Here is a 14,300-nt window from a genome sequence, read left to right as displayed (position 1 = left end):
GTATGAGCATCTCAGAGGCTTCATAAGTTATCTAGTTGCTCATATAGTAAGCTATCGATACAGTCAAATGGCAGAGAATTATGCCAAGGGTAAATCTTCCTTTTAGAACTAAAGTTCTCATATAATAAAAATAAACCTACCAATGCTAACCGTACTATGTGGAAATGGTCCACCAAAATAAGATCAAGAATTTGAGACTTTTACCACGTAAAACGATAAAGTGTTTTGCAAACAGAGGAAATGTTTACCCACTGTCTTCGGTTCGGTAATTTTACACTAACCAGCATTGAGGTTTTTTGTTTTGTTTTGTGTGGTCGATTAAATTCTACTTTACCCGTTCATGGAATAATAGCTTAGGTTGAGAAATAAGAAATTTCACATACACAAAAGATTTCTCTAGGTACAAATCCATTTCTTGCCCATCATCTGAGAAGGCCTTTTGTCAATTTACAAAGGGAATAATTTCATATTTGTGGGAGTAGTTGGTGTGGGACCTGCAAGGACCAAAACATTCCCTGAGTCTTGCTGCCAATGCTCTAGGTCCTCAAGTGACCTTAGGAAGCCACAGTAAGCCGAACAGTTCTCTGATAAACCAAACCAAGCTAATTTTAAACTAAATGTTCTGGGAAATGCTATAATTCTTTCTTTCTTTTTAATGGTCCAATTATTATAAATTTCTAGATGCTCCTAGAAGCCTATGGAACATTCCCAGAACCATGCTGTAGCATGAAATGATGGCATTTTGGAAGGAAGCCTGAATTCACTTGCTATAAATGTCTTCCAGATTTGTAAGCGGGGGTTATTGCTGCTGCGGGAGTCTGGTCGTTGCAGGTGGTGATAGGCCAGAGAAAGGCTCCTTTGCCCTGAAGTCTAGAATTTAAATTTGCACCACTAAATGCAATAACCAATACTGCAAACACCAGCAAGAAAAAAGCTGATCTTTCCACTTGGAAAAATTCAATTTCTTATTTTCAGTTATGGCAAAAAAATGTAACAGTAATTGACTCATTAATGATAACAGTAGGTTTGAGTGATTTTGTTTGCTTTTCCTTTATGTTAGAGAAAGTAATATTGTTGATCCTGATGTGACTTAATCTCATTAAACCAATATATATAGTCCTTATTTTTTTTCTTCTTAAATACCAAATATTTGCCTCAATTCTACCAATGCCTTATTTTTCACAGGAACTCTGTGAGTTTGAGCACTGGAACAACATAACAAACTGCCCTCTGGAGTCTCCACTGGGCTTATTCTGTTGACTCTCCAGTTCCACATGCTCAGTTAGAATTCTGTCTCTAAACCTAGTGTTGGTCCCACCACTGTATTCGTCAGGGGCTCCACTGTTGTTCCAGGGGTGCAAGACCTACAGGAATAACCGTCAGTTTTCTCACAAGTGTTCAAACAGACGAGGTTCTGCTGTGCTCAGTTTCTGGGTCCTATCTGGGCTCAACTTTACATCCTAATGAACCCAGAACCTTGTTTACGAGCCCCTATGGATTATATCTCAGAAAGCAGAGGGGAATTTACACTATACTTAATATGTACTGGTATTCTAGAGAAATAGATTGTCTGCAAAAGTCTAAAAGTGTAAAATGTACTGCTGAAATCAAGACAGAGTTAATGGGTTTTTAAAATATTTATTTTTGAGAGAGAGAGAGAGAGAGAGAAGCAGAGAGAGGGAGACACAGAATCTGAAGCAGGCTCCAGGCTATGCGCTGTCAGCACAGAGCCCGACAGAGGGCTCGACCTCACGAACCGTGAGATCATGACCTGAGCTAAAGTCAGATGCTTAACCGACTGAGCCACCCAGGTGCCCCCAAGACAGAGTTATGCTTTATCATAAGGTTTATCTCAAAATTTATTCTGAGAGACATCAGAAGCAACAAACTAGAGTTTTTAGACCTGTATCAAATAGGTCAGTATAGGATATGCCATGTAGCTCTTCCATTCATAGATTCCTAGCTATAACACAGGTTTCATCTACTTAGACTTTTAAAAAACTATTTTCTAGCCACTCAGTTGAATTATCTCTATAATACTTAAGGAAAATCTAGACAAATTGAGCCCACACACCATGTCCAGAACCAAAATAGAACTGGATTTTCTTCAGATGTGCCTTAGAGGAATGATTTCAAATTCACAGCTAAGGACTTGCCCTGATAACCTGGCTCAACAGAGCTGGGCTTTCTTTGTAGATCTGTTTCTAAACAAAGAGCTGTCTTGGCTTTGTGGTGCCTCTTCTGGCCCACAGATACTTGGAGAGACTTCAGTCATTGGAAGTCAACCAGGAAGACAATCTAAATTTCAGCAAATTATGCAATCTTCACAAATGTTCTATATAACTACTCTCTTCGGTAAATTCTAATTTGCAGCCGCACTGTAGCATTTTTGCAGTTAGTAAATGAGGGAATAATGATGAAATGCCTTTGGAGGTAGAATCACTGGTACATAGGCAATGACTAGAAGTTGCTATGGAGAGGAGTATGACACTGCTGATTCTAGCTTGGACAAGTGATAGATGATAACACCACTAAGGCAGGGAACACAAAGGGATAAACACCTGTGTTGGTGCATGCTGGGTTTGGAGGGACACTACAACTTGCAAGTGGGGATGTCTAACTGGGGGTTGAAATGCATTTCTGTATTTCTAAACCAAAGTTAAGGTTTGGGATATAGGTTTGGGAATCACCTTCTACCTATAGAAGGTTATTTAAATCTTGTGTGTGAATGACACCATCCAACAGAAAGTATAGACTGAGAAAAGAAGAGGACAGAGGTAAAAGACTTGGGGGGGCACAGTTACATTTAGGAAATGGATAGGGGAAGAGGGGCCAGCAGAAGTTGCTGCCAAAAATATAGTAGAGTACCAGGAAGGGGGGTCTCGGGAGGCAAGGCAGGGAAGGGAGCTCAACAATGACAGTGAGGTAGAAAAGGATCAGAGGAGCTGCTGGACCTGATCGTGCAGATCCAGAAACCCATACCCAAAACCTATGGGCCCATGCTTCAAATCCAGCAGTTACCAGATTTTAGATAGGCAAAAACAGAACGTATACCAAATACATGAATATGTCTCCAGTAAGAAGTATGAATAAAAGTGAATAAAAACTATAATGACCCTTAGGTCAGGTCTAGTCAGGGTTTGCTGTCTAGTTAGTTGAGAAAAAAACTTAAAGTTTTCAGAGCATGCAGACTTCAGAGCTACGGATAGAGCATCGTGGATCCATGGTTGCAGGAGATCAGTGAAGTGGAAGCCAGACCACAGCAGATGAAGATACAATCGAGACACCAGGAAGCAGAGGAAGATAAAGTTTTTTGAATATAGGAATGAGAGCAAAGGAAGGATGGATTGAAGGGGAAGCCATATCAAGGAAATGATTAGTGTTTTTAGGGTGTTGGAGCATTTGGACTGCTTAGCAGGTGAAGAGGGAGGAAATCATGGATCAACGGAAATATGGACTAATGGAGAAGCATGTAAGATAATAGAAATAATGGAAGGTAAAAGGCCCTACAAGAGAGGATGGCCTAGTGGCACAGGTGAGCTCACAAAGTGGCCTTCAAACTGGTGGGAGATCTGCTTCCTCCAAGATGGGACCTAAGGGTATAAGGTTAGGATAAAGGAACAGAGAATCTGGAGGTGAAAATGGTGGATAGTCTGCATGTTACTTTTCTAAGTCAGTCTCTTTGTAGCTTATGGCAGGAGTAAACCTCATTGAAGATTTCATATTCCACCACGTTTATTGGAGAATAAGAGATTAATTCTCTCAACTACTCTAGTGAAACATTCATGTACATTCATTTACATTTGTCCATATTAGACACTTCCATTCATAATTGCCCTAGTTGAATTTTTCTTTGGATTGGTGCACTTTATTCAAAAAGACAGTTAATATAGTTGGTTAGTTAATAAAAATGGTAAGTTGGTTGATATGATGGAGTCTAAACTATAATAGTATTATATATTACATATATTTATTATACAAATATTCTTATAAGGAAATCAAAACTGTCTTCTCATATAAATTGTCATTATTTACACTAAGTTTCTGCCTGCATGGAAGATTCAGATTTTAGGAATCAGGCTTTTGTTCAATTTAATATATGGGGGAATGCCACATAGGGAAAAAGAAAAAAAAAGAAGCTTCATTTCTTGGAGCTGCATTTGACCAAGAGAATGATTCATATCCCTTTCCTGAGAATATTTCTATTTCTTTCCTTTCCACTGATTTCACCTGCTTTAGAAAGTCTGCAGTGACAGTTTATTAAATCATCACTTCATGTTAAAAAGTGCCAATTGCAGCAGCAGGAATCCACATTACCCCCACCTACATTCCTCAGTAAATGAAAACAGGCAGCGAGTAATGTATTTACAGTACAGTGGATTTATTGGTAGCACATTTCTTCTCAGCCTCTACTTTCCTTAATTCTGGGTCCTCTCTATACTTTAGAACTGTAGCCAATTAGGGTATTTATAAACTACAGGCTGTTTCGTATGGCCATGATCTTCACAGAGCCAAATCAGTCTTTCACTCACCAGATAAACATTTAGATTTACAACTGGAAATTTCTCATATTTTACCATTCGAATCCCCAAAAGTACTACACAGCAAAGGTCAAATGTTCACTATTGTAAGTTTTCTCTATTTTTGTTGACCAGTAATATTTATGAGTTTTTTCTTTAAAAAAAATTCAGGCATGCCTGGGTGGCTCAGTCCGTTAAATGTCTGATTTAGGCTCAGGTCATGATCTCACAGATCTCACATCTCACATGGATTTGAGCCCCGCATCGGGCTCTGCGCTGACAGCTTGGAGCCTGGAGACTGCTTCGATTCTGTGTCTTTCTCTCTGCCCCTCCCTTGTGTGTATTCTCTCTCTCAAAAAATAAATGAATAAACATTAAAAAGTTTTTAATTCAGATTTTCAAGTTCCTGTGGATGTTACCTTTTAGCTCATAAAGTTTCTAATTGAGTCAAGATTCTACTCAATGTACCAACTTCCACAACTATAACTTCATTGGAACTTAGTGGCCTAGAGTAAGAACAAATGTAATATTTAAGTTAAATATGATCCCACATAGCAGTTAAGAGAGAGTGTCTGTAACCTAGTATAACCTTTTTCCACACTAATGGTAAAGTGGTGCTTGGCCACCTCATGGTGCAAAAGTTTTCCTCGGCTTTCCTGCGGTAGAATTTTAGCCTGAATTCTAATTTTTTCCCCAGCATCATTTAAGATGCAAGGAAATTACAATGTCTACCAAAGGGACCCTGATACTTACCAGATGTTCAGTGTAGTATGAAAACCTTTCAGCAAGATAGTAGGGCTGAGAAGGACGTCTTTGTGGGGAAACTGAGCCAAAGAAGAACTTTACCTTGATCTCGGAAAGAGTGTATATATAAATCTGGTGCTAAAAATAAACAAATCACCTTCGTATTTTCCTCAGTGAGAATTAAGGTATCAAATTCCCAGCCTACTGTTTTATTTTGCCAAAATAGAACTGGGCACAGATGTTAAAAATGTACTGGGTAAAAGGGACCGACTCTAAGTAGGTCTCTTTTAACTGACATTTTTGTCTTTAGTTGTCATTCTCTTGTCTGTCAGGAGACCTTGAAACCTAATATACTGGAAGCCACATCACTAAGAATGACAGAAATGGCAATGTTTATCTAGCATTTACTACGTAACAAGTATTCTCCTAAACTTTACATGTAGTATCTTCTAACGAGGGGCGTTTTCCTCTTGCTCCATTTTCTCCTGGTAATAACTGTCACTGCCTTTCAGAATAAAACTTTGTTCTCCTCTTAGAATTTGTCTTTCCTGCTATCTCCCCTAATTTGTAGGCCATTTATGCCTACGTTATTAATGTATTTGCTGTTGCTCTCGGGAATTTTAGCATGAATATCAAATGGCAGCTAAACACTTCAAGCAAAACTGGCTTTCTGGTTTTCTTTTTAAGATTTTATTTTTAAGTAATAAAATCTACACCCACCGAACCTACAACCATGAGATCAAGAGTCACATGCTCTACCAACTGAACCACTTTTTTTGTTTAATGACATTGTTTCCTCTTTTCTTTTTTCCAAGAGAGGCTTCATGATCAACTGTGACCAATTTTAACTACCACCAGAACCTTCTCCATACAAGTGACTTTTTCCACCTTGAAAAAAGCATTCATGTTCTTGGAATTACTCTTTAGCCATTGTGAAAATGCCTTTGCTTTATTCATGTTTTCCAGGACGTTGTATCTGCGGGTTTAGCTTCACTCCAGATGTGAAACTTAAAGTACAGTGTTTTATAATCTTTTTTCTTTCAGTTCCGAGAGATGTGGTCCTTCCCCCTAAACCAGACCCTGAAGTCTCTCAGCGTGAACCTGGTAAATAAATTACTTTATTTCCCCAGCTTGGAAGCATGGTTTTCAAAAAGAAAAATGTTCTTGAGGCAAATATATATTTAATGATTGTGATGTGGAACAAGGTTGGAGAAAATTATAGATATAAAATGTGTAATTTTTTTGTGAAGATTTAATCTTACAAATTGCTTGAATTTTTTTCTCTGATTAACATGAGGGAACAGTATATAATTAGTTTACTTTCCCTGGAAGTGTTTCCATTGAAAAGGAGATCATGCTAAAATTATAAGACATATGTATTAACTGAGCCAACCATTTTTTTTTACTTTCTTTCAAAATGGAAATATAACTCCATTCCAACTGTGGGTGTAATGTAAGTCAAAAATGTGCATGCCTACTCAAAAATTTTCTTCAGAGTCATAGTGAATGAGATCTTTAAAGTGTTAGCTAAACTAAGCTTCCTAAGTAGCATCTAATATGTAGAATTTTCTCATATTTATTGTATTTCTTTGAGAATGTTTAAATGTTCAAATGGAAGCATATAGAAACACAGAAACGATGTTTACTTCACCAGGTAGTAAATTCTCATAAATATATTTCCTCGGTTTGCTTTTGGCCTAGTTCTGCAACCTGTTACCTTTAGAATTGATCCACCAGAGACAACAATAGGTAATGGTTTCCCCCTATCAACCAACTCTAATTGTTTGCTTTGCTACAGTCTAATTGCAGGTCTTGCTCAACTTATCATATTGAACATCCTCTCTTCTTAATCCATTTCATCATCTCATTGTCATCTCATCATCATACTCCTACTCTTTCCAAAATAGAAAAGCAACGATTTCACTGTTGTGAAGGCTTTGCTCTGAAGACCAACCTAAGACAGCTTATTACTGAGTTCTTCTTCACCTACCTCATTTATTTCCATGTTCAGAATGATTCCACGTGCTCATGCCCATCCAGTTAACATTTTCAGCACTTTTGGTGGTTCTCAGCTGTAGTGTTACAACACACTAGCATGACCAGTTATGAAAAGTTCTTGCAAGTAATTACTGTTAATATCTGTAAAAATACTGAAATTTGCCAATGGTCTGTTTTTAAAAATAAACTTGAGGAGACTCAATATGAGACACCACTACAATAATGAATATTTCCACTCATTTTGTAATCCTGTATGTTCTCTAGGATGGGGGGGGGTGGGGGAGAGAGAGACAGAGAGAGAGCGTGCGAGTGCAAGTATGCACCACAGCTGACAGACCAAGATTGTTTCTTACTCATATCCCATCTTAACCAGGGGTGGTCATGGAATGTGCCAGACACTGAATGTTATTTCTTATCTATCCTGGTGGTGGAAAAAAGCAGTTGAGAACCATTATTCTTATATTCCACAGTCATTTTTGTGAAGGTTCTGTGTACACCTAACTTTATTCTTCATGATCCACCTAATGTCTTCCTTTTTCCGCTTCAAACGAAGGAATCTTGTGTAATATCATTCTGGCTTGGTGCTGGATTTTGCATCTCAAGATTGATACCGCTCATACTTTTCTTTTCCAGCTCCTTTAGAGACACGAGGCAGCCCTTTTATACCTATGATCTCACCAAGTACTAGTCAGGAGGAACTGCGAAGCACTCTGGGTAAGTTTTGATTTCATATTTCAGTCCAATGAGGATCTACTTTTTAGGGATTTCCCTTGAAGTAGCCGTATGTACCTTGTGTTGATGGGTTGTTTCCAAACAATAGAGGGTCTTTTTCTACCATTATAAAAAATAGCCATTTCACTTGATTCTTTTACATTAATTGTATTCTGTCCTTTTAATAGTTATGTTGGTTTTCAATAGAAAATGAGAATATTTTAAAATATCGTGATAAAATTTTAATTGTTCTAAAAAGAATGTTCCCAAAATGTATCAATTCTATACTTTTTCGTTGCTTTTCCATATTCGAAGCTGCCTTTGGAAAGAAGAATTTCATCTAGTATTTACAGAATATTTTATGGGTGCTAAGTGAAATGCTAAGCAACCAGAATTCCAAAAAAGAAACTGTGTTGAGAGTGAATCCTTATCCTAGCGAGTTCAGCATCTAAGAATACGAAGGATTTAGTGATGGTAGTACTTCCTCCATACCACCCAGTGGGTTACGTGTACGTTTTAATTTCAATCACATAACACTTGTGAGGTAGGTTCTATTATTTGCCCCATTTTACACATTAGAAAATTGAGGCATAGAGAGATTTAAAAAATTGGCAAAGTCACACAGCTAATGTCAAAGCTGGATTGGAACCCACATATCAGTCACCAGAGCTCCTGAGATTCACCCCAGTATTGTTCAAAAAATGAGTGTGACAGAGAAATGAGCAACATGCTAAACAAACAAACCACCAGGCATATTAGGGGAGGCTTCACAGAGGAGGTGAAACTTACCTCCTGGATTTTCAAGTTGGGGTGAGAGTTGAAGTTAAAGATGTGAAAGGTCCTTTCAGGTTAAAGACCAATGGGACAGAGGCAGCGGCAAAAATGATAGTCAGGCTAATCTTATGGGCATGTGAGTCACCTCGAGAAAACAAGGAAGGATAGAAGCAACAGGAAGGTTGGTGGGGATGAGTGGGCCATGTTTTTAAGGAGTTCAGCACCAATGTATTCATTGAATGGGAAACCCCAGTTTGCTTGACCCCCAACTGAAAATAAATCAGAAACCAAGTGTTCACACTTTGTTTTTGCTGGTTCTTCTGCCCTGCCCACACTGCATACCATGTGGCTGTGTTTAAATCACTGCCTTATTTTCTTCCCTTTGTCCCTTTTCAAATAAACCTATCTTTTGTGTGTGTCTACTGAGATGAAATTACTGATCACATTTCAAAATGAAATCATTTTTGAAGGAAAAAAAGTGAAACCTGAGCAAATACACCCTAATTTCCAAATACCCATTTATTCTAGCCATGGCCTTCAAAGTGAACATCACCCATGATGGCAAAGCCAAAAGTACTCTTCGAGAACCCCTGCTAGATATACTAATTATCTAACTTCTACTCCCTGTTTGTTTAAGTGTGTCTTGGTTTATTGAAGCAGGAACCATCACCTGCCAACTCACAAGTATCTCTGCTATGAGCAAAATCCAGATTACAAAGCAGGGCAGAAAAAAAGATGACTGTATATTGTATGTACCAAGTATTTCCTTGGATACAGTTCATGGCAAAGTGGACGATGTAAATTGCTATGTCTACATGATGCTGTGATGACTTCAAAACATTATGGGAGTAGAAGTATTGCAATTTTTTTTATTTTGTCAGAAGAAATGTGTCTATGTCAATAAACAAACTTTGATTCTCACATGACATTAGTAGATGAATGTTTATTCTTACATGGCATGAATGCACCTCTTTTCATAAGATGTATTTCTTTTCCAGCTCACATAAATAGTTGATGGGATAGAGAGGAGGCATGAAGGCAACAATAGATAAAAGCAGTTAATAGACACAATTCAAGAACAGCCATGTCCAGGATCATGAAACAATAATCGTGAACTAAAAGCTTTTGGAAATCCTTATAATAATTGTTAAAACAATAGTGCAAGAAGATAGTAAATAGAATAAATGAGTTACTAAAATGTACCTTTAACCTTGAAATATTATGATGACTGGGCATACTTATAAATGCAATTTCCTCTTTACCATTGCATGGGGTGGAAATAAGTGTGGGTTTTTTGACAAGTTCATAATGATAATTATTTAAAGTCAGCCACCTTGCTCTGTTTGTCCCCAGCAGAAATAGAACAGTCCACCCAAGAATTCTTTACAACTAAGATTCCACCAACAACTGAATTGACAAGGACAACTCAGGGTAATGCTATTTCCCCATTTCTGTGTAGTAAACTTTTCTTTTTCATTTTTAATCAGGAAAGAAATTTTCTTTTCAAAATGTCAATTTTCACCACAGTGAATTAGTTTTCTTCATTTCATAGGTGCAGGACATCAGCCAAATATGAATATTGATACGTACTTCACTTGAATGTAGGGAAGACAGTTTCTTTAGTTAGAACTTTGCTTTTGAATGTATGGTTGACAACTTGATGCTGATAACTAAGAATGAAAATACCCTTTTTTCTTTGCTTATCTTCATTTGCTTTTTTTCCACATCTGATAAAATTTTTTATTACCTTTTTTTTCTTTCCCATTCTTTTCTTTCTCCTCCTCTTCCTCCCCATCTTGCTTCCCCGTACTCCTTTCTCACTCTCTCTTCATCTTCCTCTGTCCTCTCTCTTCCACTTGATAAGCACGTTGATATTGCAGCCTGAGGAAGGAAACTAGTAGTGAAAAAAATCATTTTGTTAAGATGACTTCATATTTTGGTTACCTGGGTGGCTCAGTTAACTGAGAGTCTGATTCTTGATTTTGGCTCAGGTCATGATCCCAGGGTCATGGGTTTGAGCCCCACATTGGGCTCTGTGCTGAACATGGAACCTGCTTAAGATTCTCTCTCTCCTTCTACCCCTCTTCTTTACGTACTCTCTCTCTCTCCCTCTCTCTCTCAAAGAAAATGCCTTAATATTTAAATATCTAGGGAAGGTTTGGGGGAGATTTCCTTCTTTTATTTCTTCCTTCCAACTTTTTGGGAAGTGTTACCTACACAGAGCCCTATCTCATCTTCATGCTCTCAGAAACTTTGCCTTTTTTTATTTTTCTATGTTACTTAGGTTATAAACAGTTGTGGATTTCTTACATTTTTGTGGTTTCTTTTATTTTTGTTCTGAATGATCCCTTTTGCTCATCTTTTATATGGTAGGAATCCCAAAAAAACAAAAAAAAGTAAACTTATTTTACTTATTGTCAGTTATAATTTGTGAACAAAATGTGGAGGAAGAAGTTTGAAATTATAGATAATGATGATGAAAAGAAATCTAATTTAAAGATATTTCATAAGTAGAGCAGTACTTATTCTAAATAAACATGACTAGGGCACCTATGGCTGAGGATGGTTTTTGTAAAATTTCTCAATCTTTTTCTACTTGTTTGGTTTCATTTTTTGTTATGTTTTTAATATTTATTATTTACCTTATTATCTTTATATTAACTTTTTTAAAATGCTTATTTTTAAAAAAATTTTTAATATTTATTTATTTTTGAAAGAGAGAGAGACAGAGACAGAGTCACAGCACTAGTGGGGGAGGGGCAGAGAGAGAGGGAAACAAAATCCAAAGCAGGCTCTGGGCTCCGAGCTGTCAGCACAGAGCCTGGATTCAGGGCTCAAACCCACAAACCCGGAGATCATGACCTGAACTGACGTCAGATGCTTAACTGACTGAGCCACCCAGATGCCCCAAAATGTTTGTTTATTTTTGAGACAGAGAAGTTAAAGAGGGAGGGAAGCAAGCCATAAGAGACTCTTAAAAACTGAGAATAAACTGAGGGTTGATGGGGAGTGGGAAGGAGGGGAAAGTGGGTGATGGGCATTGAGGGATGAGCACTGGGTATTGTATGGAAACCAATTTGACAATAAATTTCATATTAAAAAAAAATAGAGAGATCATGGGCAGGGGCAGAGAGAGAGGGGAGGATAGAGGATCTGAAGTGGAGAGCCCACTGCAGGGCTCGAACCCACAAATCTGAGATCATGACCTAAACTGAAGGCAGACGCTTAACAGACTGAACCATCCAGGTGCCTGCTGTATTTAACTTTTTGTTTATTTATAATCCACACAGAAGAAACCTAACATAACACTAGCCCTCCCACATCCTCTTTACCAGCTTCAACCACTAATAGTAGATGGTCAATCACATTACATCCATAATGTGCCCTCATTTTTTTATGTTTTTGCTTAATAGAAGCAATTAGTGTCTTACTTAATAGAAGATAGGTGGATTCTCATGATGAAACACATTGTTTTTGTAGCAAAATATGTAAATATTTATAATAAGAAGCATAAAAAAGACTAATTCAGTTCAGGTGGTGCTGCAAAATGAAAAAAGGCTTCAGCTTTTTAGAACTTTAAAAATTTCAGAATTGAGGATACAAGATTATAGGCCTGTTTTTTTTTTTCCTTGCTTTGCTTTTTCTTACTTTAATGGTAATATTATGTCACCATTACTAGTGAGTGTGGAATTTTAATCAAATTCTTTCTAGAACATGGTTTTATTAGATAGGAGTTTCATAGTTGATGGGGGTATATGCAGAATCTGATATCATTATATGAAATGTCTTAACATACTTGCACAATGAAAACAATCTATTTAATTGTTTTCTTATGTTCTAAGGATCATTAGCTTGAACCTAAACTGTGCTGCCCTGGGATTCATATTTTTCTAAGCTTGTGCCAAGGATCTTATGGTGAGCTCACCAGGGATTTGCTGATATGAGGCAACAAAGAACCTCCTTGGAAAGAACTCATCTTAAGGATGAGAGTAGCATGCACAAGCCCAATAGCCCTGCGTTACCGAAAGGGTCCACTTTCACAAAGGCATGATGTGTGTCACTAGAAGCCCCCTCATAAAACCCTCATAAGTCTGTGCCTGGGCTTTGTAGAAGAGGAAGTCAGCTGTTTTCTTACTGTTACATTGCGTTGTGTTTCTAACATTAGGCATTAGGAGCATAAGACAGCACACGACAATTTGAGAGAGGTGCTATAGGGGTGAAATTAGTCCTCTTGATCTTCACATTCTGTGAAGATGTACCCATGCATGTACCATGACCCACGTGGCTCTTTGATTTCCAAGCCCTCCACGATGGGGTCCAAGTCCTCCACAGAAACTTTGTGCCTAAAACCCACGACACGAGCCTGCTCGTAGAATTTCCAACACCTTTTCTCTCTGACACCTTTGCTCCTTTGCCTACTGAGACAATTCCCTGCAGCACCCTATAATCAAAACCCTAAAATTCTCAAGTGTTTTGTTTTTGTTTTTGTTTTTATTTTTTTGCCTTTCTCAAACTGTAATAGGAATCCCCTTGGCCAGAGGGACACTGTGTTTATTTTACTTATTTCAACTCCCTTATCCCTGCCCACCCAGGGAAAGTTATATCTTACTTACCCTCTCCCTGTGCTGGGCAGAACATGAGTCCTTACAGGCCATCTTTTAAAATTATTTCTATTATTAGTCATTAAAAACTATGTGGAGATATGTTCACAAAGCTCCTTTGTCTTTTTTTTTTTTTTCAGTTCAAAATTAAAACCCTAGAGTAGTTTTCTCAAGGTCTTGTGTTATTTGGTGATGAGCTACATGAGTAACTTACAGTCTAAACTCAAGTTATATTCCAACTCTTGCATTAAGAATTCTGTCTAGATTTAAGTAAAGATTGTGAGGGAAAAAATAAAGCAAAAATTCTGATCCTATGGCTTTGAAATACTAAGTGTCGTGCTGATTATTTCTGTGTTCTGCTTTATGTCCCTTTCCTGTGTAACGTTTTAAAATTCATCTTTGTTCTAGAATGAGACTAATTAGAACTGTGATCCTTGTATTTCTTTAAGCTAAAAACAATCTAACATTGAAGAAATTAACATGAAAAAAACTGAAATATATTAAATTCACAGGAATCCTACCACTAGCAATGAAAATTTTGAAGCATAACATTTACAAATCATCATTACACACTTCAGAGTGTAACGAGAATTTTTTATAACATCAGTGCCTCTCTTCACTCTAGTTGCTACACTTTGAAAGGCCCACACTAAACCTACAGAGAATTTCAATATGCGTCTGCTATTTTTGGCCTGAAGTACGGCAAAATTCTGCTCATCAGTCTTCACATTGGAAGCTCGTAAACGAGCTATAGTATAATCTGTTTCGCAGGTGTATTTTTTTAACTTGGCAGGCAAGGCTTTACTGATTTATGATTATATAAATACCCACTCAAGATGTGAACAAAATCATCAAAACAATGTAATCTACTTACATAGTTTGAAAGAAAAATTTTTTCCAGTCTTAGCTAAAGCATTACCAAGAGAGTTGGTGGTAAGGATGCAGTGTGGTA

General features: G+C 37.5%; 1 protein-coding gene across 32 annotated transcripts in view; it reads left to right on the top strand.

Moving 5' to 3' along the window:
• ABI3BP (ABI family member 3 binding protein) overlaps positions 1 to 14,300 on the top strand; it is a 256,453-nt gene that overhangs the window by 185,335 nt on the left and 56,818 nt on the right. For 22 of the 32 annotated variants that reach the window (XM_078452958.2, XM_078452949.2, XM_078452953.2 and 19 more), the window contains 4 exons: positions 6,309 to 6,368; positions 6,966 to 7,013; positions 7,896 to 7,976; positions 10,101 to 10,178. In XM_078452958.2, the coding sequence (XP_078309084.1) occupies positions 6,309 to 6,368; positions 6,966 to 7,013; positions 7,896 to 7,976; positions 10,101 to 10,178 (267 nt within the window). The remainder of the gene's footprint in view (positions 1 to 6,308; positions 6,369 to 6,965; positions 7,014 to 7,895; positions 7,977 to 10,100; positions 10,179 to 14,300) is intronic. The other 10 variants (XM_078452967.2, XM_078452956.2, XM_078452943.2 and 7 more) reach the window with 3 other exon arrangements.

Source organism: Panthera onca, chromosome C2, assembly GCF_046562875.1.
Source record: "Panthera onca isolate mPanOnc1 chromosome C2, mPanOnc1 haplotype 2, whole genome shotgun sequence".
NCBI classification, from domain to species: Eukaryota; Metazoa; Chordata; class Mammalia; order Carnivora; family Felidae; genus Panthera; species Panthera onca.
Note: the sequence above shows the minus strand (reverse complement) of the source record. Positions and strands in the feature narration are given on the sequence as shown.